Raw genomic sequence first — 22832 nt, forward strand, 5'->3', positions numbered from 1 at the left:
TTCTGCCTTCTTCATTTCCTGCTTTCCTTGAGCCTATGGTTAGCTGGTGGTGAAAGCTTCAGATCTTCTCAGTTCTTTTCTTAGCGTGTATCCTGTCCTAGGCATATGTGTGACTTTCTCAGCTCCGCAGTGTACCTGGGTACTTCTGAATGCCCTGATATCCCTGTGTTTCTCTGTGGCTCTACCTCCTTGGCTTTATGAAATCTGTTGTGTCTCACCTGCCATCCTTTGCCGTAGGCAGCTGTGAGTTTTTCATGGCCTTACAGTCTTTTATTTATTTGGCTGCTCCGGGTCTTAGTTGTAGCACATGGGATCTTTCTTTGTTGCAGCATACAGGATCTTTAGTTGCAGCGTGCGGGATTTAGTTCCCTGACCAGGGATCGAACCTGGGCCCCCTGCATTTGGAGTGCTGAGTCTTAACCACTGGACCATCAGGGAAGTCCCCTACAGTCTTCTTGAGCAGTTCCTGTGCTTTTCCCATGCTCTGTGGGTTCTGAGTGGGGCAAAACAGATGAGCACCTGTGTCAGCCCTCCAGGTAGCCCTGGACCGGTTAGAACAGACAGACAGTAATTTGTGAATAAGGTCTGCTATGCTTCTCTGGAATGGAGGGCCTGGGTCCCACATGGTAGTCAGAGGTGGCCATCATTCACCCATCTTCAAGATGCCTGTCGCCCAGCCAGGGAGCGGCCAGGCTAAGGGCAAGTAAAATCGACACAAAGCTTTCCTACTGTGTTTTAGTTGCCTTTTCCTTGATTCTGCATTCACAGCCAAAGGTTGCTGTAAACCTTTGACTGTTTTCCAGACTTCTGACAAAGTTGGTTCTAACGGTTTCTGCAGTATTTTGTTTGTTTGTTTCTATGGAGGGATGGGAGTTTGGAGCTGCCTGCTTTGCCATTTTGCTGATGCCACACCCTAAATTTTTCTCTTTTAATCAGGAATGAGTGGATTTCATTAAAGGCCATATTACTGTCAATTAGGTTTTGTGGTGTGGGATTTCAAAGTGGCCTGTTAATTAAGCCCCTCATTGCTTTCTGGATTAATTCCCCCTTCATTACAATGGACTGTTTTTAAATGTTCCAGTGTATTAAATTTCCTAGTCTTTAGTGTGTTTGCATCTGTGGTCATATGTGAGATTGGATTGTGTTTTCTGTGTTTAGTGGATTTTTTTTTTTTTGCACTACGCGGGCCTCTCACTGTTGTGGCCTCTCCCATTGCGGAGCACAGGCTCCGGACGCGTAGGCTCAGCGGCCATGGCTCACGGGCCCAGCCGTTCCACGGCATGTGGGATCTTCCTGGACCAAGGCACAAACCCGTGGCCCCTGCATTGGCAGGCGGACTCTCAACCACTGCGCCACCAGGGAAGCCCTGTTTAGTGGATTTTGATAGATGGTTATACTGACTTCATGTATCAAGAAGTAGAAATTTCATTCTTTTTTCTGTGTTCTGATTTGCTAATTTTTGCTTTTATGGTAATTTCTGCTTTTATGTTATGTCTTTTGTTTTCCTTGGTATTTGTTTGCTCTTTGCTTTTTTTAAATTTATTTTTAATTAATTTATTTTAATTGTTTTTGGCTGCATTGGGTCTTTGTTGCTGCGCTTGGGCTTTCTCTAGTTGTGGTGAGCGGGGGGCTGCTCTTTGTTGCAGTACGCAGGCTTCTTATTGCGGTGGCTTCTCGTTGAGGAGCACGGGCTCTAGGCACGCAGGTTCAGTAGTTGTGGTGCATGGGCTCAGTAGTTGTGGCTCACGGTCTGTAGAGCACAGGCTCAGTAGTTGTGGCACATGGGCTTAGTTGCTCCGTGGCAGGTGTCATCTTACCGGATCTGGACTCAAACCCGTGTCCCCTGCATTGGCAGGCAGATTCTTAACCACTGCGCCACCAGGGAAGTACCTCTTTGTTCTTTTCTAACTTGATGATTTGAGTGCTTAGTTCTTTGGGGCGGGTATTCATCCCCAGTTGAGTTCCTTTCTTGCCTGGGCTGCTCCCTACCCATGTCATTGTCACCCTGGACTTACAGGGGTGCTGCTGCTGGTTTTACCTTTTATTGAGAAGGTAAGACAGGCACACATGACAACGTTTCAACAACGACAGTGTCTTTCTTCTGTCTGTGCCTCTGTCCCTCATTTGTAAAAGGAGCTGGTAAATGCCTGCCTCTCGTCAGTGTGTAGTCAGACTGCCCTGGATTTCTTTGCCTTTGGGCTTCAGAAGCACAGACTTGGGAGTCAGCTTTGTACTCCTGAGGCCTTGCATCTCCAAAGCTGTGTCAATAATTGTTTTCAAAATGAAATTGAGTTTCGTGGAGAGGCCTCATACCGCCCTGGTGGTCACTCCACCAGCCTGTTGGGAGAGGACGCAGTCTCTCTGCCATCACAGTGTCTCTGGCCCCTGCACTAGCCCCGAGGCTTGCGCACCAGGTTCTGCTGAGCAGAGTGTTTTTGGGAATGAGCCTCAGGTACACCGACCACATCCCATTGCAGAAACTGCAACTGCCTTTGCCTCCGTGCAGGCCATTCCGTCTCACAGGTTCTTTGAGCGCCTCACAGGCCCTGGCTCCCCCACCTGGGCTCGGGCCCCAGCCTCTTTCGAGGAGCTTTTGCTCCCCTGTCCTGGGGCTGGGCTGCTCAAAGCTGACAATTGTTGAGGTAAATACCTGCTTGTTAACTTTCAGAGAGAGAGGCCTCCTCTTCTGCTTGTGAAGCCGTGTGTACCCCTTCCAACTGGTCATCCTCCTGCACCTGTGTCTTCCTGACGCTCTCTATTCCCTGGTCTCAGTGAATCACTCCCTCCTCTCTGTTCCCTCCACTCACAATTCATAGTAGTGAGGTTGCTTTTGACTGCAAGTAAGGAAACCCCCCACTTAGCGTGGCTTTGAAAAGGGAAAGTTGCTGCCCCTGACAGAGTCCTGTGGCAGGGGCTCTGGGCTGGCCATCCAGTGGCTCGGCGACGGGAGAACACAGACCTGCCTGGGCTTCACAGTTTCCCGGAAGGAAGAGACCGTCTCTTCTTTTCTCTCTCTCTCCTTGAACTTTTTATTTTGAGATAACTGTAGATTTTCATGCAATTGTAGGAAATAACACAGAGATTCCCCAGTAGCCTTCACCTGTTGTGCAACTGTAGCGCAGTGCTGTAACCAGGAAGTGGACCCTGATCAGTCCACCAACCCCATTCAGACTTCTCCATCTGTGACACGTGTGTGTGTGTAGTTTGGTGTGACCAAAAACAAAGACGCCCATCCCAGGGGCCCACCACAGACCCCTCACTCCTCAATATCCAGAACCAGGACACTTGGCCACCCCTGGTCTGTCACTGGCCGAGGTGTGGGCAGTACCATGATGGACTGTGCTGTCCAAAAGGAGTATACTGCAAGCCACAGCCATGCTTTTAAATTTTCCAGAACTCCCAATAAAAATGAAAATGAGGGAATTCCCCAGCGGTCCAGTGGTTGGGACTCCACGCTTTCACTGCTGAAGGCCCGAGGAGGGTGTGGGTTGGATCCCTGGTCAGGGAACTAACATCGAAGGAAGGAAGGAAGGAAGGGAGGGAGGGAGGAAGGGAGGAAGGGAGGGAAGGAAGGAAGGAGGGAAGAAGGGAGGGAGGAAGGAAGGAAGGAAGGGAATTAAACAGGTGGAATTCACTTTGGTAAGTATTTTACTTAATACGGTATGTCAAAAATATTCTTCTACATGTAACAATATAAATAATTATTAACTAAATAGTTTATTCTCTTTTTTTTTTGCACAAAGTCTCAAATCCAGGTGGTATTTTATGCTTATAGCACATCTAAATTCGGAAGAGTCCTGTTTCAAGTACACAATAGGCACTTGGGCTGGTGGCCACCATATTGGACGGGACAAGTGTAGACCAGTCAGGATTTACCCCGGTTCACAATGAGGGGGCAGCATGGATGGAAACAAAACTGGGATTTTGCCAGCAAGGAGACAGCGGGAGCAGCCGTTGGCTGGACAGTCCGTTGGGGTCAGCTGTGGTCCAGCCCTCCTCTCTTTGGGGCTCCTCAGAGGGCTAATTCTGCTTTATAACTGGTGGTGTGGATGTCGTCTCAGCAAGTTCTGGTTCAGGCAGAGACCTTTATCTGTTTCCCTCCCACTTCCTGTCCCTAGCACTGTGCATTACACAGAGTAGGCGCCCCACAAACAGTCTGTAAGTTATTGAATTTGTAGTTCTCAGAGAGCCTTGGAAACTACATTTTGGTGTGTGCAGGTGGATTATTTGTGCAGGGTTGTCTCTGTTTCTTGTTCATTAGATGCCAGTAGCCACCTTTGTCATTGGGACAACCTCAGGCATTTCTAAACCTCTCCAGGAGGGACAACACTGTCCTCAGTTGAAAACCTTGTTTCTGAGTTAGTTTTGATTTCCTTTTTAACAGTTTCATTGAGAGTCACAAACCCTGCATTTCATGCATTTAAAGTGTACAGTTATTTAATGGCTGTTAGTATATTTGCAGAGTTGTTTCTCCATCACCACAATTTTAGAACATTTTTTATTACTCCTCAAAGAAACCTCCCCTTGTTAGCATCACCCCCAGTCCCCCAGGTGTAGGCAACCACAGATCTACTTTGTAGATTTAGCTATCCTGTATATTTCATATAAATGGAATCGTATAACACATGACGTTTTGTGTCTGGCTTCTTAGCATAATATTTTCAAGGTTTATCCATGTTGTAGCATGTATTCGTACTTCATTCCTTTTTATTGCCAAATAATATTCTGTTGTAATGGATATATCATAGTTTACTTATCCATTCACCAGTTGATAGGTATTTGGGTTGTTTCCTCTGTTTGGCTATTATGAATGATGTTGCTATGAACATTCGTGAACAGGATTTTATGTCGACATGTGTTTTCATTTCTTTAGGATATATAGGAGTGGGGTTGTGGGTCCTACGGTCGCTTTATGTTTTTGGTAAGGAAGTGTTTGGGTCCAGACACTTCACGAGTGCAGCAAGTTCTCGCCCGGCAACGGGGAGGGGGTAAGGAAATTGTACCGCGTCTGATGGTGGAATACGCTGCAGCCCTAGTGAAGGCATGGGCGTGCCGAGGGCGGGCAAGTGGGTGCTGCCAGCAGCAAACTGCATGCGTGTGTGTGCAGGAGTACCACGTGCCAGGGCGCTGGCCCACACCACACGTTTTCTCCAACAGACAAGGAATTCTCCGACGTTAGTAGTTCTGCGGCTGGGTCTTAGAAAGCGAAGTGTGATCTGCCCCACGCGTGGGCGGGCACAGGCTGTGCGGCCAAGAGCACCGCCCTCCCAGAATCCGGGTCCCTTGACCAAGGAGTGTGCTGACTGCTGTGCGCCGCAGGCTGTGTCGTGGACACGCTCAGCCCTTATCCTGGGGCGGAATGTCTAGTACTACTTTTTTGGTGTGAATGTTACATTTCTGTGAGAAATAACAATAAAGCTACTTCTTTTCTTGAAGGGAAGGTGAATCATGCCGTGAAAGGTGCCCATGAGTTCAGAGGAGGGAAAGTTCCTGTAGAATTCCGTTTTATTGGAGACAGCGATTTTTTTTTTTTTTTTTTGCAATATTCAGCGTGCTTTATTGGGTTTTTAAGAAATCATTTTGAAACTTAGTGACCAACCTAATTTCTTTAGTTTTTTTCTTTGAAATTTATTTTACGGAAGTGTAGTTGATTTGCAATGTTGTGTTAGTTTCTGGTGTACAGTAAAGTAATTCAGTTATATACATGTATGTATTCTTTTTCATATTCTTTTCCATTATGGTTTAGAGATTGTGATTTTAAATTTAGGTGTAATTCATAGGGTAGTTTGGTCATGAAAGATTGGAAAATCTGTTCTAAAAATACTTCCACAAATGTTTATTTTCAAAGAGAAAATGATGGAATTTTTAAATGTCAGTATTCATTGATAAAGAGCTGTACTGTGAAAAGTGCTAGGAACCCAATTGTTGGAAACAGTACAAAGAGGTCATCTTCACAAAGCAAAGTTAGCAGACGATGACTCTGCTCACTGTGCAGTCTTGGTAATTCAGGCAACCACGAAGAGATAAGAGAGAATGAACACTTAACAGTTACAGGGTGTGAGAAGACAGTCTGTGCTCAAGAGGCCAGGAGCTTTTCCTGCCTTTCGACCAGGCCCTCTAGTGGACTGTGAAGGTTAGAGTGCAAGGAAGCCCACCTTCCCGTCCCTCTGTAACTGGACCCCGGGGCAAGCAGCCTGAGGGTGGGTCTGGGCCAGGCCTGGGTAGATGTCCTCAGGGCAGCCAGGTGGGGCTGTGTTCCTTGTGGGTGAAGGGTTACCCCGCGGAAAGGACACTGCTGAGGGTTCTCCACCGGTCGACACACATGGTTGATCATCGGTGGATCCATCTAGGAGCTGCCTGTCCACATCAGTCCAGCCACGAGTCCCGTGTGGTGTCAGATCGCCAGCTGGGCATGCACCACGGGGACTTGGTGTGGCTGCTCTCCAGGTCAGGGAGTGGCTGCCAGAGAGCTGTGTGGTGTCCTCCCTGAGCCCCAGGGAGAGCTGCCACAACGGTGACACAAAACTGTGACTGATGTACAATGGTGGAAGGACTCTGGGTCTTCAGTGGATTAAGAGATGTGTGGGGTGCGGTGAGGTCTTGGGATTCCTGAAGGTTGCCCTGGGGAGGAAAGAGCCGGCTTGCCTGCAGGCCAGGAGTGGACCCGTGGGGGAAAGGCCCAAGGGGTTTGGAGGAGCCTCCTCTTGGTCTTAGTTGCTCCAAAGTGGCTTTGTGCCTGGGGAGGGTGGGGTGAGAGCCGGGAGGAGTGGGGGGAGCCAAGGTTTGCACTGTCCTTGCGGGTAGCTCTCCATGGCTTGTGGAAAGGACCGTCTGAGGCAAATTCCTGAAATTTTGAATACTATTTTTCTACCACAAAGCCATGTTTTCCCATTGAGGCCCCTTCTAGTTTCTGAGCTGCCTTCCCACAGAATAAGTTTAGCTCTGATGTGTAGAAAACTCACATGTGGCACTTAGGCCTTTATCCACAGGGTAGGTCCTGTGTTGAATTTTTGCACACCCCCTTCAACACAAATCCCTGGGGTTTTGGATCCACTCCTTTGGTCACCCCGAGCCCTGGACGGGGACAGAGTCTCCGAGGAGTTAAGACACGTTCCCTGGGCGGTGAGAGGTTCGGCCTGTCCTGTGTCCCGTAGCGAGAGAGCTGCTTCTCCTGGCTTTTTGCCCGTGTGCAGCATGCAGCATGGGTGGCTCCTACCTCAGGGTCACCCCCACATGACAGATGTTGGGGAATATCCTGGGCTTGCCTGGCTGGCCTGACTCGTCCTTGTCTCCAGCTCCTGGCACGTGGCCCAGCACACAGCGGGCCCCAGGTGGTTGGTCAGTCCTGGGTGATGGTCGAACATACCTGGGTTTCAGCAGCCAGGGTCATCCAGGAAGGCTCTTTCCGTGGCTGAAGCAGGTCCCTTCTTAAAACCCCGAAGCAAAATCTCTGTGTCCCCGTGGGCTCATTGGTAATGGTGAGTCTAGCTCTCCTAGGTAGTGAGCAGTCAGGACAAGGCCTGGGAGGAGTCCGTTGCCACTTTAACTTCTGGACAGTGTTCTCGCCAATTCTGTATTCCCTAAAGAAGGGATTAGGGAAGGTTTTGTTGGGGTGAAAATGATTTCCCGGTCCAGCCATGGCCCACCCACTCCGGGTGTGCATGGGTCTGTCTCCTCACCCAGGTGCAGCGCCCGAGGTGTTGATATCTCCTCCCTCACCTGCCCCTGAGGCACCACCTTCCTGCTGTGCATCCCGTAGGTTCATCTTCCGACCATGGATCCAGCTGCTCGATTGGGTGGTTCAGACCCCTAAACTCAGCCCCAGCCTCCTGTCTTGCTCCATGCTGTCCCCTCCAAGCCCCTGCTGTCCTAGTTTTTAGTCCTCTCTGCTAGGAAGGCCTCTCCCACCCCTCAGCCTTCCCTAATTTTACCCTTCTTGGGTGGGGATAGATCAGGGTACAGTGTGGGGACCTGGCGTGTGCCGGCCTCACTCCCCAGCAGAGGAATCCTATTTGCTGGAGAATATCTCGTTACGCTGGGGCTTGAGGAGGCAGCGCTGTGCATTGCTGGGCACTCAGTGAAGCTGGGCCTCCTTTGAGTGGGCTGGGACCCTGGAGAGCTAGAGTCCGGGGCCGGGAGGCCACAGACTGGAGGGCTGGCTCAGCTCTGGACGTGGAGGCAGAGCTGGAGAGAGGCTGGCCTGTTTCTCTTAGGGCATCTCTCAGAGGCTCCTGGGCCATCAGTGTGCAGGCCCTGAGGGATAGTTCTCTGAGTGGTCCTAAGGACACAGGGGTGGGGCATGGTTCTGGCCCTGCCTGGTGACCAGCTAGGGGCCAGCTCAGCTCCTCAGGGGCCAGCCGTCCAGCTGAGTGCTGGCTTTATTCTGGAATTGTGGCCACCTCTTTGGCCTTTCAGCACTTGGTGTGGTCTGGGTTGGGTTGTTATTTACCCCTGGTGTAACTCTTCATACCTTCAAAAAACATAAAGAGATATTTGCAAAAGACATTATCTGAAAAAGGGCTGTTAACCCCAAATATACAAAGAACTCTTAAAACTCAATAACAAGAAAACAAAGAACCTGATTTTAAAGTGGGCCAGGGACTTCCCTGGTGGTGCAGTGGTTAAGAATACTCCTGCCAGTGCAGGGGACACGGGTTCGAGCCCTGGTCCGGGAAGATCCCACATGCCACGGAGCAACTAAGCCCGTGTGCCACAACTACTGAGGTCCATGCACCTAGAGCCTGTGCTCCGCAACAAGAGAAGCCACCACAATGAGAAGCCCGTGCACCATAAAGAAGAACAGCCCCTGCTCACTGCAACTAGAGAAAGCCCACGTGCAGCAACGAAGACCCAACGCAGCCAAAAATAAATAAATAAATAAATTTATAAATAATAATAATAAAATGGACCAAAAATCTGAATAGACTTCTTACCAAAGAAGACATACAGATAGCAAATAAGCATATGAAAGGTAGTCAACACCATATCATTAGGGAATTGCAAATTAAAACTACAGGATACAACTACACACCTGTCAGATTGGTGGAAATCCAGAACGCTGACAACACCAAATGCTGGCGAGGATGTGGAGCAACAGGAACTCTCATCAGTGCTGGTGGGAATGCAGAATGGTGCAGCCACTTTGGAAGATAGATTGGTGATTTTTTACAAAACTAAGCATACCCTTAACCTACAATTGTGCTCCTTAGTATTTACCCAAAGGAGATGAAAATATATGTCCACACAGAAACCTGCACATGGTTGTGGATAACAGCTTTATGCATAATTGCCAAAAGCAACCAAGCTGACCTTCAGGAAGTGAATGGATAAACTACATCGAGACAATGGATTAATATTCAGTGACAAAAAGAAGTGATCTAACAAGCCACAAAGGAACCTTAAATGCATATTATTAAGTGAAAGGAGCCAGTCTGAAAGGGCTTCATACTGCATGATTCCAACCATAGGGTATTATACTTTATAAAACCCATTCAGTGGCCAGCACCGAGAGTGAGCCCTGCTGTGGACTGTGGACTGTGGGTGATGATGTGTTGGTGTCAGTCCATCACCTGTAACGCGTGTACCACTCTGGTGGGGGAGGCTGTGTGTGTGTAGGAGTTCTGTACTTTCCTCTCAGTTTTGCTGTAAACCTAAAACTACTCAAAAAAAAAAAAAGTCTATTTAAAAAAATAGTAAAGAGGCCAGGGTGTCCATCTCAGACCCTTTCACAGTTTAGCAGACATGTTGCTCTAGAAATACAGATTGATTGTTGTTCCCCTGAAGGTGACAAGGCTTCAGTTGATACAACCTCTGAAACAAAGTAATTTTTCCAGTGAACAATTAGAACATTCCTGTCTCAGCTACAGGTTCACTCCACCCTCTTTCCTTTCCCTCCAGGACAACCCTCCGTATGATAAAGGGGCCTTCAGAATTGAAATCAACTTTCCAGCAGAGTACCCATTCAAACCACCGAAGATCACATTTAAAACGAAGATCTATCACCCGAACATTGATGAAAAGGGGCAGGTCTGTCTGCCAGTAATTAGTGCTGAAAACTGGAAGCCAGCAACCAAAACTGACCAAGGTAAGGCGTCTCCTCGTGTCTTCTGGGGACACTGCTGCGGGCAGGGCCTTCTAGGTCCCTTCTGACACCACGTCGCACGGAGTCCAGAGAAATCCTATAGCACTGACCACCGTGTCCACAGAAGGCTGCTGTGGTCCCGCTGTTCCACGGGTTTGGCGCATCTCAGCTAAGCTTCAGCCCATGCAGGTGTTCTTGTGCTCACAGCCCAAGGGGGACCCGCGCAGACAGACCAGACCAGCGCTCACTCCCAATGCAGGGAGGGGTGTGACCCTGTCCCTGGGAGTGTTCATGAGGATTGTGGGCTGCCTGGTGGGGTGGGAAGTGGCCTCACATAGCAGTTAGCACATGGACTCAGACTGGAAGGGGGAAGCGAGGGTGTTGAGGGCCTGCGGGCTTGAGCCGGAGCCACATGGCAGGCCACAGGATGCTGGGGTGTCTTGGGAGGGCACGGCCAGACTTGAGGGCAGTGTGCCCACGTGAAAGCACACAGTCAGCCTTAGCGGGCCTGGAACTCCCTGTGTGTCCCTGGGTCTGGGTGCCCTCATTTTTCTGGGAAAAGTACTTGATTCACTACTGTGGTCGCCCCCCTCTTATCCCCAGCAGGTGACTAAACTTTGCTATAGACTGTGTCTAGTTTTTATTCTTAATTCTAGAATTTTCTTTTGCAATCCTAACCTGATGTTTTTGGTGGCTTTCTTGTAAGTAACTCCCTGAACCACTTAACGGTCTTTTTAGATTAAGGAGAATGGATGAGGCTGGAATTTGAGAGGCTGCAGGTGTTGTTTTTTTTTTTTTTGGTGACTGATATAAACAGTCATTTTCCAGTGGAACCCCTGAAAGACTCACTGAAACAGTCACCATGAAAAGCATCCACCAGGCTCCCACAGCTGAGCAGCAGAAAGCAGTGGGTACCAAGCGTGGAGTCACAGTGGAGGGGTCTCCAGGGGGCTTGGTGCTTGGTCGTGCACAAGCTGATGTCTGTAAAAGATTGACAGAGTTGTTCTTAAGCACACAAACTCCTAGCTCTGTGTGTAAGCCTGCAGTTGTTGCATTTGCTCAGGCGGCCAGACCACAGAGAGTTACGGGTCTCCTCCCTCACCTGAGAATTGGGCACAGGTACCTGTGCTCTGCCCCTCTCACAGGGCAGGCTGCCCAAGAGGGCTGTGGCAGCACCGGTCCTGTTTTCAGCTTCAGGTCTCAGTGAGCAGCCAACATGCTCTGCTTTTCCAGGTTGTGGGTGCTTTTTTCAAATAGTCAGATAAACCTAAGAGAGGTTTTTCATTCTTTTGTACTTGTTGACTTAGGTTTTGAAGTTAAAACTTTTATCTTAAACACGGTGCTATTCTACATGCAGCACCGGGCAGAATTGCAATTTTGTGATCAGAGACAGGGTTTCTCTCTAGATCATTCTGTAGATTCGTCCGGCATGGCCTTGAGCTTATCCTCACACACTTCAGGAATGTTGTCCCTGGCACTTGACACCGTGTCCCCCGTGTTTCAGTTACCTGTTACTGTATTACAAACCATCTCAAAACTTAGTGGCTTAAATTAACAACAGTTTATTATTTCTCATTCTGTAGGTTGACTGGGCTCAGCTGGGTGATTCTATAGCTGGTCATTCCTCGAGTCACTCATGGTTCACTATAATTCAGCATTCACAGCAACTTTTTAGTAGATAAGTACTGCAAATAATGAGAAACAACAGTATATGGAATGTTCAGAATAGGCAGATCTATAGTCAGAAAGGAGGTTAGTGTTTGTCTGGGGCTGGGGGAGGGGTCTAGGAAGTGATTACTAAGGAGAGTGGGTATTCTTTTAGGGATGATGAAAACGTTTTGGAGTTAGATAGTGGTGGTGTCACACGATTTTGTGAATACACTAAAAAACAACTAAATTGTATACTTCTCAGAGAGTTTATTTTTTGGTATGTGAATTATATCTCAATTTTTAAAAAGAAAGTAAAGAAGCATTAAAAATTGAGCAAAAATAGGAGAAAAGTCAAGAAACAAGGCAAACCTGTATCATACAGAAAGGTGGTAGGAGTTGGCAATAATAGCAATAACCAGAAGAAGGGATGTAAAAACAGAGTTTTCCTCAGCCATGTGTCTGGTTTTGGTACATATCTATCAACAGAGCAAGGGCTTTGTTTGGTGGTGAAAGAGATTTGCTATATGAAATATAGTCGGTAAGGAAGCCTGTATAATACTGACCTCTATACGAACCAAACAACACAGCAACAAAATTATATAAACAGAAAAGTCAGATTCATAAATCAAATGTTTTAGTCCCCCCATACCCATTTGCTGTCTTATAACAAATCAAGTAGATAAACTTTAGAAAGAGGACTCAAATACAATAAACAGGATAAGATTAATAAACTTACCCTTCATAGCACAATCCATGGAAGACCACTGCATTGTATGCCTTCATGTATGGGGGAAGGTATGGGTCACATTTTACTCTGAGAATGGAGCCCACTGGGTCCCTATGAAAAGGGGCGAGTTACAGATACGGTTTACATCCTCCATCACAAACTGTCAGAAAGAACAAAAACAAGCAAATTTTATAGACTTTAGTCTCTGATCATATACAGTGAGAAAGGAGGTAAGTTTTGATAATGTTTTTAAGCCCCTACATTTTGAAGGGGGAAAGATCCTTCTGAGTAGCATTTGGGTCAAGGAAGAGATCAAGAAGCCAGGGCTCAATCATTTGTAAAACATAATGAGTGTGCCCCCCCGTATGTGAAAGTGATGGATGGGGCTGTGGTTGTGGTTTGGAAAGCGTTGTAGCTGTCGGTGTGCTCACTGTGGAAACAAACGAGCTCAGCTGGGTTTTCTTACAGTTTACAGGGGTAGAGAAAGAATGAAGCACTCATCAGAACTACTTAGTTAACTTGAAAATATTTAAAGCAAGTTCTCTGAAAAGAATTAGACAAATTGCAAACTTGCAAAGTGAATTATCTTTTGAAAAGCACGTCTTAACGATGAATGTATTTGATGCTAATACATTAGGTATTAAGATGATCATAGTGAGAAGCAGACAGCCTGAGTCTCCATAATGGAGGAAAACTTGAAAACTCATCAGTGTCAACTCCGCTACAGAACCATTTCTAATCCTGGAAAAAGATGGGAAACCACCTTATAAATGTGCTGTAGGGCAAATGTGGTTCAGGTTTCCCAAAAGTTAAGAACAGCAGTCTCACGGCTGAGCGTGGTGTGGAGAGTCTTGGAGTGCAGTGGGCTGGGGTGCCTCAGAGATGCTGAGAAAGAGCCACTCGGAAGAGTGTTTGTTCCGGTGGTTGCTTCCTCTGGCCGGGAAGGAGGCAGCATAGGTGCTTATTTCATGTTTATGGATGCGTGCCTTCAGTTTATGGCAAGTGAAAGTGATTTTCCATAAGAGTTACTAATAGTTAACTTTCCTTTAAAAAATATTTTTGATGTGCTTTAAAGAAATATATTAAGTAAATAATCACTTAAGCTCCATGTGGATTTGTGACAGACAAAGAGAAACTGGAACAAAAAGCTTTTTTAACCCATTCCTTGTGATACTGGGGTGAAGAGCGTGGGCTCCCAATAAAGGCACCTGGCATCGGCAGTCCAGAGGAGAGGGGCCTTTTTGCTAGGACAGTGGGGGGTGCTGGTCCGGGTGGGGGTTGGGGGGAGTCAGGGGACGTGTGTGGGAAGCCTGGTGGCTGCATGCACCCCACTTCTGAGGAGTCCAGGGGTTCCTGGACCTTCCGTACTTCCCCCTCCCCCACCCTCCACTCCCTCCTGGCCCTCCTGTCCAGGGCGCACCATCTAGCACATCTGGGCCTGACTGCCCTTTGGGGGAACATTGTGGAATCCACCCTGAGCCATCCGTGTGACTTCCACCTCTGGAATGGACTGTGCAGTGTGATGAGGGCTACAGCCTCCCAGTGGTTAATGCAGGGTGGTCAAGTGAACCTTTCTCGGCCGTTCAGAAGCTGCTAGGGGTCTTTCAGGGTGGGCTCATTATCCATTTACACGGTGCAGGCCTGTCACACACCCTGAACCGAGTGTAGTGCTGGGCACATTGCCCAGTGCCTGCCCTGGAGAAGCTTCACCTGCATGAGAGTGGGGGTGTCAGTGGTGGGCCTGGGTCTCCAAAGTTCAGGAGAGGGGTGAGAGTGACTGGGGACTGGGACATCCCCAGTGTGTCAGTACAGGAAGGCTTCCTGGAGGATGAGGAGGAGAACGTGGCATCACTCTGTACGGTTAGTTATCTACTGTAGCACTGGCTGTCTGTCCTCCATCACTTTCTTCTCATCACGGGAATGATGGGTTGAGTGCTGGTGGTTAGAATTTTGCATGAATGGGAGGCCGCTCTGTCTGAGAAGCATATAGACGTTTAATCAGAGCTGTGTTTCTTGCCATGCCCCTTCCAAGGGCCTTCTAACCAGCGGTGCCTTGTCCTTTTCTTGGCAGTCATCCAGTCCCTCATAGCACTGGTGAACGACCCCCAGCCCGAGCACCCGCTCCGGGCTGACCTAGCTGAAGAATACTCTAAGGACCGTAAAAAATTCTGTAAGAACGCTGAAGAGTTTACAAAGAAATATGGGGAAAAGCGACCTGTGGACTAAAATCTGCCGCGATTGATTCCAGCAAGTGTGAGCAGAGATGCCGAGCAGTGCATTCAGACACCCCACGAAGCAGGACTCTATGGAAAATTGACATGTGCCACCGCCTGGCGTCTGTTTGTGGCAGTTACTAACTTTCTACAGTTTTCTTAATCAAAAGTGGTCTAGGTGACCTGTAAAGAAAGGATTAAAAATTTAAGATGTTCTAGTTCTGCTTTCTTTGTTTAAAAAATCACTGCTTCAGTCTACTTTAAAAGAATGGTGTTTCTTTTGCTGTCCAAATTTATCCAAAATCTTCAGTTTACATTTAGCCCATAAGGTTAAAAAAAAGTTGTGGTTCCCCTCTTCCCCTGCCCTTGCAACTCCCACTTTTTGCATTTAGTTTGTTTTTCACTCACTTCCCCAAACCCAGGCCCCGCCTCCCGCCAGGAGGGGCAGTGGAGGCCTCTGCGGCTCCTCTGCTCCCCTCCTCGGCACGCGGCCTGGTGTGGGAGTCGGTTAAGTTTCTCTTGACTCTGATTTATAATATCCTTTTAAAAAAATTAAAAAACAAGCAAATAACCGTCTCCACTCCCACCCCCTCCCAAAAACAAAGCTGTGGAAAGGGATGCCTAGCTCTGCTGTAAAAGTCAGGCTAATGTTACCCCAGTAATGCTGACCAGATTGGCAGACCCTGCTGTCCGCGTCATGATGAACTCCACCTGGGCTGGCCTGCTTAGGGAGACCCCCCCCAGCACCAGGTCTGTGGCAGCCCCCAGGGGTGTGCCAGCCAGAGCACAGTGCACTTGTGGGAGGAATTTTTCAGCAGAGAGGCTCCTGAGGCCACAGGTTGCCACTCCTCCCTGCAGCTGTTCTAGAAGATGTCCAGGTCCCTGCGGACAGTGCTAAAGCCAGAGTGTCTACTTGAAATTCCACGCTCACCTGTCACCGACGTGTCCACCCGACGTAGCTCAGAGCTCACCCTCTGCGTCCTCAGTGCAGCAGCCCCACCACGGCCCTTCCTCAGCACGTTTGACCCTCTGGCAGACTCCTCTGTCACCGGTACCAGCCTGGGGTCGCCGGCGCCCCACTGGCCCTTCCTCTGGAGCATCCAGACGGCCCAGCCCAGGAACAGGACGGCCTCCCCCTCCCACTGGACTCATGGCCTTCGCGGAGTCAGGCTCCACGTGAAGCTCACTCAGTAATATCCTTTACATGTTTTATATTGTTTTGACTGCCTTTTTTTGTAGAAATAAAAATTGACCTTAGAATTTATCATCAGATGAACTTGTAAGGATTTGAATGTTAATGTCTTTTCAAAGCAAGTGGGACTGTCCCTGAAGTAGAGTCCTTGTCACTGACACCCGGGGGAAGCTAGTGGTCCAGGCACTGTGTGTCACCACCTCCACTTCTGCCACTGGTGGCTTCCCTTCTGGGCGCTCCAGGGGCTAGATCCTGTGGAGAAGATGACTTAAACTTGGCTTTCTGTTTTAATTTTAGTTCTATAACTTGAGGTCTTTCCAGGCTTGCAGACCTGAGGTGGCTTGTGTGCAGAGGTGGGGTGATGGTGGGTGAGGCCGCATATGTGCAGCCTGCAGCGGGTCTCATGAACGCAACTTCTTTAGTCCCAGGTACGCAAGAGGCACGTTCTGGAGCCTCCCGTGCGCCCGGGCTGGTGAGGGCGCCGGCCAGCACATCCACGTCTGTCTCTTCATTAGCAGAAAGGCGATGATGGACTTTATTTCACTCACACGCAGATTTGTAATAAAATGCCAAATTCTGTCAGAAGCTATCCAGATAAGCCACCATTTGTTCTCGTCGCTTCTCTGAATCCAGAAATATTGCCATTCCTGGAAACTGTCCCATTGCTTCGCATTTCTACCAGCGTAGCTCTGCCCGCCCATCGCCCCCTCCCTTCTCTGCTCACCACCAGGAGGACGTCCACCATGGTCGAAGCCGGCGGCCCCTCAGGGACTTGCATCCCCTGGCATCACAGCCGGGGTTCGCCCATCAGCAGGGGCCTGGCCTCCGAGAGCGGGGTGGTGGACGGTCCCTCCCTCCAGCTGGGCTCCTGCTCCACCAGCGGGCACTCCCCGAGCCCTCGGGCAGGCATGAAGCGTGCCAGCAGGCGCCTTGCTGCGCTGGGGCCAGACAGCTGGAACCCCAGCGCAGGGGAGGGCTGTGATCACCACACCTCCGATGGGCCCCATGGGAATACACGCTCCTGCCCGGTCCCCCCGCCCCTTCCCCTATGGCGGGGACTAGGCTTTCTAAGATGCTGCGATCTACTCTGCTGCCCTTAATAAAAATGCTCTCGGACACTCGTCTGGTCGTGTGGGTCTCTTCCTTACTGGGGGTGGGCAGTGCCAGTGGCCTGGGGTCTTGGGCAGGTTCTTCTGTCTTTCTCCCCACACCTGTCCTCCAGGAGAGGTGCACAGAGGTGTTCTGGCCATGCTGAGGGAAGCAGAAAGGGCTGCAGAGACACCCTTGGGTGTCTGGGGAGGGGAGAGTGGCCTCTGTATGTGTCACCTCAGCCACATTTAACGGAGGAGCAGACTGGGGCCCTGAGGAGGGTGCTGTCTGGAAGTTCAGGGAGCTGGTGAGGGTATGCCCGAGGGAGGGGCTGGGCCACTTCCTTGAATAGCTCCAGTCCAAACCCACCTCCTGACTGCGACTGCAGCCCTAGTGCTAACTCAGCACCAGGCCAGCCAAGGCCCTGACACTTATTGTCAGCTGAGTCCCCTGCTTGGAGTCTGACACCAGCTGAGAGACCCTGACAGCTAGGTCTGCAGTCCAAGAGGGAACTTCCTGGGGCAAGGTTATGGGGCACCAGAAAGCAAGGAGGCTGGGGGCCTTCCTTGATCATCAGTGGGGACTCTGCTTGTCCTAGCGCTGTCCTCTCAGGACAGACCCACGGGCACCATTACTCTGCTTTCACAGAGGAGGAAAGTGACTCAGTCAAGGGCCTGTGCTGTTACAGCCTGGCTCCAGTGCCCTCGCCTCCCATGACTGGCTCCCTTTGAGCCCAGACACAGCCACAGACCCTCCCCAAAGCCTGTGAGACCCTCTCAACTCCCTCCACTCGGTGGCCACCGTCCTCTCACCTTAGTCACTCTGTTCATTGTTCAGCTCAAGATACGCAATGACTGCATCACCTTGGCCTGGCTTCTGGTGCCCTCGGGCTCCTCTGGCCAGGGCCCTGGACTTCCCAGTGCCAAGTCCACAGGGGGTGGCCTCAGCCCTGCTTTCGCTGTCTTCCCTTGGCAGCATGTCCGTGCCGCACCCTGCAGGGCTGCACCTGAACCTCAGTCCTCCTGCCCGTCTGCACTGGCTCCTCCTCACCTGCTTCCCTCATGCACAAGGGGGGACGGCACACCTGCCCCAGGAGCAGAGCTGAAGGTCTGATCTTGCACAGCACAGTGCCTGGCCCAGGCTGCACTTGGTAGACGGCTGTTTCCTGGGTGCTGGCAGCCTGGTCTCCTGGGGGTGCCGTGCGGGCTGTCACCAGAGTGGAAGTCTCCTCAACATCACAGAGGCTTTGTCCCCATGCTTTGCTGTGTATTCCCACCCCCAACTGCAGCCCGGTCACACGACTGCCCCCATGTGTGTACCAGACCGTGAGCTCCTTGCAGGCTGTGTCCCAGCTCCCAGCCCCGGCCTGGCATGGAGCAGATCCTCCGTGCCTGATGAACTGGTGGCTAACAGTAAACCCCTGGGGTGTCCTGGGCACAGCAGGTTTTATATGAAAAATGTGAAAAATACCCCATCTCCCTGGTGGGATGCCAGTGGCTAGCCTCGAAATGGGCCCTCTGCCTTCTTGTCCCTTTCTCTCTGTTCTTCAGTGTCCATGGCCTAGGGCTGGTCTGGGCCCTTATCTCTGCTGCTCCCTCTCTGGCTCCCTGAGTGACAGCTTCCTCCAGCCTCTGTGCAGACCCCCCAGTCTCTCCCTTGTCACCCACACCTCTCTTCTGGGCCCCAGAGCCATACAGCCAGCCCCTCCTCTCAGAACAACAGACCTGCCTCGAGGGAGATGCCTCTGTGCTTGCTGCCCAGCTCCAGCCAGCAGCCTGTGGGAGCACGGCCAGACCCCAAGGGGCCGGGGCGGGGAGGCCAAGGCCACATTCACAGCCATTCCAGTTCACAGCCCTGGATGAAATGGGGGAGGAAAGGGCCTGCAGCTGGAGAAGTCAAGGTCAGAGGAAGGGTAGGGGTAGAGGGTGGAGCCAGAAAGAGCGGGCTGAAGCCACCAGTCAAGGGGATGGGGCCCTACCCTCACCCCTTTAGAAAGTGCAGAACTCTTTTGGCCCTGGTTCCATGCTTGGTACAGACTCAGGCCCAGGGCATGTTGAGTAAAGGAACAGGCAGCTTCACAGCTCTGCTCCCCTACTATCTCTAGATCTTCAAAATGGGGGCACCGGTGCCTCCACACAGGCACTATGATGTGAGATTACATGAGACAAGAAGGACCACATGGGTTTCCATCTGCTCCTGGCATCGCCTTGATCCAAGCCACAGGAGCCCTGGTCACAGGGCATCTACACATCACCAGGGGTGCCATTTCCGTAGAAGACCATCCCTCCTGGAAAAACGTAAACACACTCCTGCAAGTTTGCAGGACCTCCTCAGACCCATCCCCTAGGATGGCAAAGGGCTGCTTACTTCGAACAAGTGATGTCTTTAAAGTCAAAATTGAGATTATAATATGCCTCCCAAAAAGTAGCCTGGTGAGACATTCTTCCAACCCCTCACTCCCCTCCTCCTACCCACCCCCACCAAAAGAAAAGAATGAAGAGAGCCTAAGCATAAGCAGCACCAAAGGTGGAGGCACTGCAGATCTTTTCTGGAACAGTGACCTCAGTGGGCCCCAAAGGAGTTTCGTGTCCTTGTGTCTGGGAAGGTTTCCCGGGCACAGTCTATAAACACCCAAGTTTACAGGACATGTTACTTTATTAATACAGCCATCTCTGCCCTGTGCACCCAAACAAGGAAGATGCTTACACAGCACTGTGATGCCCCCCTCCCCCCAGTGCTTGGCAGGCCCCAGGCCCAGAGGTCATGGCTGCCACCTGCAGCCAGAGGGCTTGCAGAAGGTCTGCCGCCACTCTGAACCATGAGGACCTGGGCACAGAGGTGGCAGCATCCAGCCCAGGAAGTAACAGCCTGCTCTGGGACCCAGTTCCCTTCCTGGGCACCAAGGGACGTCAATGCTTGGCTGTCTGCCAGGGTCACAGCGGGGAGGGCTCCAGAAAGGTTTCCAGAGTGGCTTCGCTGGGGGTCCCCTCCCCGGGCCTCTTGGAGTCTAGATCGTGGAGGGCACAGAGCTGCACGCCGTCCTGGGCAAGCTGAGCCCACAGCACCGGTGCTGTGAGGACACGCAGCTCGTGTAGGCGCTCCCAGGAGCAGGAAAAGGCATCAGGACCCTCACCGCTGCCCCCAGCCGGAGGCACACTCGGATAACCGGGGTGTGCCATCAGCTCGGCTGTCACTGCGCGTCCAGTGGGTACACCCTCCAGGGCCCTAGCCAGTGCCCCTGACACGTGGTGAGCGGACATGTGCCGGCCACAGGTGCTCAGGCCCACGAAGACATCGGTCCACCTGTAGATGCCGGGGCATCAGCGGCACGGCTGCAGGCCGCAATGGGCAGGGGTAGGCCGTGGGCGGGACGGATCTGGGGTGGGGACAACACCGGTCGAGGATGAGAAACGGACACAGCTGGCCAAGGTGAACGGCCAGCTGGACACACTGGGACCTGGGCCCGGCAGGGGGCAGGGGGCCTTACCGCAGGCCGTGGCGGGCAAAGGGGCCCATGGCGGCGCGGGCGTCTTGCTCCACTGCGCAGGCGAAGGCGCGCGCTGGGGCCTCGAGCCAAGTGCAGCCGCCCACCCCGCGCTCCATCGGCAGCCTAGTGAAGCGCACCCCGCAGGCCTGCAGCGCCTCGGCGAACACCTGGCACACTCCTGCGGGCGGGGCAGAGTCAGGGAGAGGTATGTGCAGCACACCCCCACCCCGGCCTGGGAGCACCAACCCACGCACCTGGGAGCACGTGCACGTGCTGGTGCCCGTCCACGTGAGTAGGGTCCCTGCCCAGTAATTCCCGGAAACGGCTCAGCTGGGCCTCCAGCTCTCCTCGAACCTGAAGTAAGAAGGTGATCGGCACATAGAACGTCCGGAAGCAGCTACCCAGAAGGACCCCGTCCATGTGGCCCCCTGTGATCGCCCCTGTGTTTGAACCAGTTAGGCATCCAGAGCCCAATTCTGCGCACGGTACCCTCGGGGCGGAGCTCTGGGGGAGTCACCACGAGCATCTTCCTGAAGCCGCACCTCCGCACCTGGGGCAAGACCACCTCTCCGGCGGCCACCGCCTCCCGGAATCCCATCTTGCCGAGGAAGAAGCCTTCGGGGCCGAGCAGCGACGAGGCGCCGTGGCGGGCCGGGCCCACGGGGCGGCCCTCGGATAGGTTGGCGTGGAGGCCCGTGGGGATTCGGTGCCTGCGGGCGGAGCGCGAGAGGGAGCACTGGAGGCGCGGGGCGGCGGCCCCCAAGCCCGCCCGGACCCTGCAGGGGGCCGCTGCTCACCTGTGGGCCAGCTCAGCCGCGCTCTCGGCGGCCGCGCCGTTGACCAGCAGGGACACGCTGGTCACAGCTCCCGCCAGGAAGGCTTCTACAATGCCCTCGTCACGCCGCGGGCAGTAACCAAAGTCATCTGCCGTGACCACCAGCCGCACACGGGGCCGGGCCATGGTCCCAGCTGTTCGGGCCCGTGGGACTACGGCCGGACAGTCCAGGCCCCGCCCCAGACGCGGCCCGAGGCCCCGCCCCGACGCACGCGCCCGGCGCGCCCGCGCTTTAGCCTTTGTTCTCGCCACCTGCTGGTTCCGGGGATCCCTGCAACCGCCAGCCACCCAAAGTGTCCCGCCCCACCCGGACCGCGGCCCGGTTTATGGCAACGCGAAACTTGCAGTGACTGCAGAAATGTTTAATATGAAAAACGGAAAAATAAACCTGAAGAAAAAAAATCTCTTACCCTCCCCCAAGATCACCACCGTTCACTTTCCGGGTACTGTCTCCCGGTATTTTCTCTAAGCAAATAAATACACCCAAGTTTTCTGCTCCTTCACCACGAAGTTTTCTGTGTTGTTTTGAGAAGACAATGATCACATCAGTGTTATCTCATTCTTGTAGTGTTTCGTTTTTTTGATAGTGACTGAACTTTTTCATGTTATTAGCTATTTGTATTTCTTCTTTTTCAAATTGCCTACTTGTCTTTTGCTGATTTTCGAAGTTGAGGCTTCTTCTTGATTTGTAAAAGCTCTGAACAATAGGAACATGAAAGAAAGCATGTACACCAATGGCTTTGTTTCAGAAAGCATGAGTCCCAGCTTCCATCTCTTGAGCTCTGTGCCAGGCTACAACTTTTACACTCATGACCTCTTTTTTTCCTCTGTGATCTAGAAAAGCTTTCCTTACCAATGACTTTACAAATAATCACCATGGTTGACAGCCAGGGTTTTCACTGTGATGTGGCTGTTTTGATTTTCCCAGTGGAAAGTGCAGTATTTGTATCCAGCCTATGAGGTTGGTCATATCATTCCTGTTTTACAGATGAGGAAACTGAGGTTGGGAGGGGTACTGTCTTGCCCTGTGTGACTCTGTGGGGAGCAGTGGAGCTGGGACTGACCTCCGGAGCTCTGGCCTGCCTCTGGTCTGCTCTGCTCCTCTATGCCCTGATGGCCCCCAGGTCAGGGGCCAAGAGGACAGAGCCGAACTGGAAAATAACAAATACCCACCTCCGTGGGGACGTTGTAAGAAATGGAGGCCTCAAAGAGCCCTTCACCAAGTTTTTGGCATAAGGACTATTGTGTTCAATAGTGGTGATTAAAGTGTGGGATCTCAGCCACTGGGAAGCTGGTCCTGGAAAGGCCAGAGGCCCTGAGGGTCCGCTGCTGGTAGAAGGAAATTCACATTTATTGAGCACCTACTGGTATTAGATTAGGGGTTAGGGGTGAGCGCCACAGTTCCTATCTCCAAGGAGGGTGATCTGACAGTCAAGTAACAACACAGTGTGGCAGAGTCTGGGATGGGGTGTTCTGTAATTCTGTTGGGGGGACAGGCCCTCTGGGAAGGCTTCTCTGAGGAGGTGACACCTTGGGCGGGGGGGGGGGGGGGTGGGAT

At 51.5% G+C, this 22832-nt stretch overlaps 1 protein-coding gene and 1 non-coding gene across 2 annotated transcripts; both read right to left on the minus strand.

Moving 5' to 3' along the window:
* Positions 1–365: 365 nt before the first annotated feature.
* TRNAW-CCA (transfer RNA tryptophan (anticodon CCA)) lies at positions 366–438 on the minus strand. The gene has a single exon. It is a non-coding gene; the product is annotated as a tRNA-Trp (tRNA).
* Positions 439–19877: 19439 nt separating this feature from the next.
* On the minus strand, positions 19878–21400 carry YDJC (YdjC chitooligosaccharide deacetylase homolog). Its single transcript, XM_007451011.1, has 5 exons — positions 21237–21400; positions 20990–21149; positions 20694–20793; positions 20440–20617; positions 19878–20255 (listed from the first exon to the last, which is right to left on the minus strand). Exons 1-5 carry the CDS (start codon positions 21398–21400, stop codon positions 19886–19888), a joined length of 972 nt encoding a protein of 323 aa, XP_007451073.1. The 3' UTR covers positions 19878–19885.
* Positions 21401–22832: the final 1432 nt, after the last annotated feature.

Source organism: Lipotes vexillifer, unplaced genomic scaffold, assembly GCF_000442215.2.
Source record: "Lipotes vexillifer unplaced genomic scaffold, Lipotes_vexillifer_v1.1 scaffold1783, whole genome shotgun sequence".
Classification (NCBI taxonomy): Eukaryota; Metazoa; Chordata; class Mammalia; order Artiodactyla; family Lipotidae; genus Lipotes; species Lipotes vexillifer.

Excerpts from the sequence above, each read along its gene's own strand:
- YDJC (XM_007451011.1), bottom strand. The coding sequence starts at position 21,400 with ATGGCCCGGCCCCGTGTGCGGCTGGTGGTCACGGCAGATGACTTTGGT. Across the intron at positions 20,794-20,989 it reads GAGAGGTGGTCTTGCCCCAG|GTTCGAGGAGAGCTGGAGGC; the intron begins GTGCGGAGGTGC and ends TTCTTACTTCAG. Across the intron at positions 20,256-20,439 it reads TTTGCCCGCCACGGCCTGCG|GTGGACCGATGTCTTCGTGG; the intron begins GTAAGGCCCCCT and ends CGGCATCTACAG.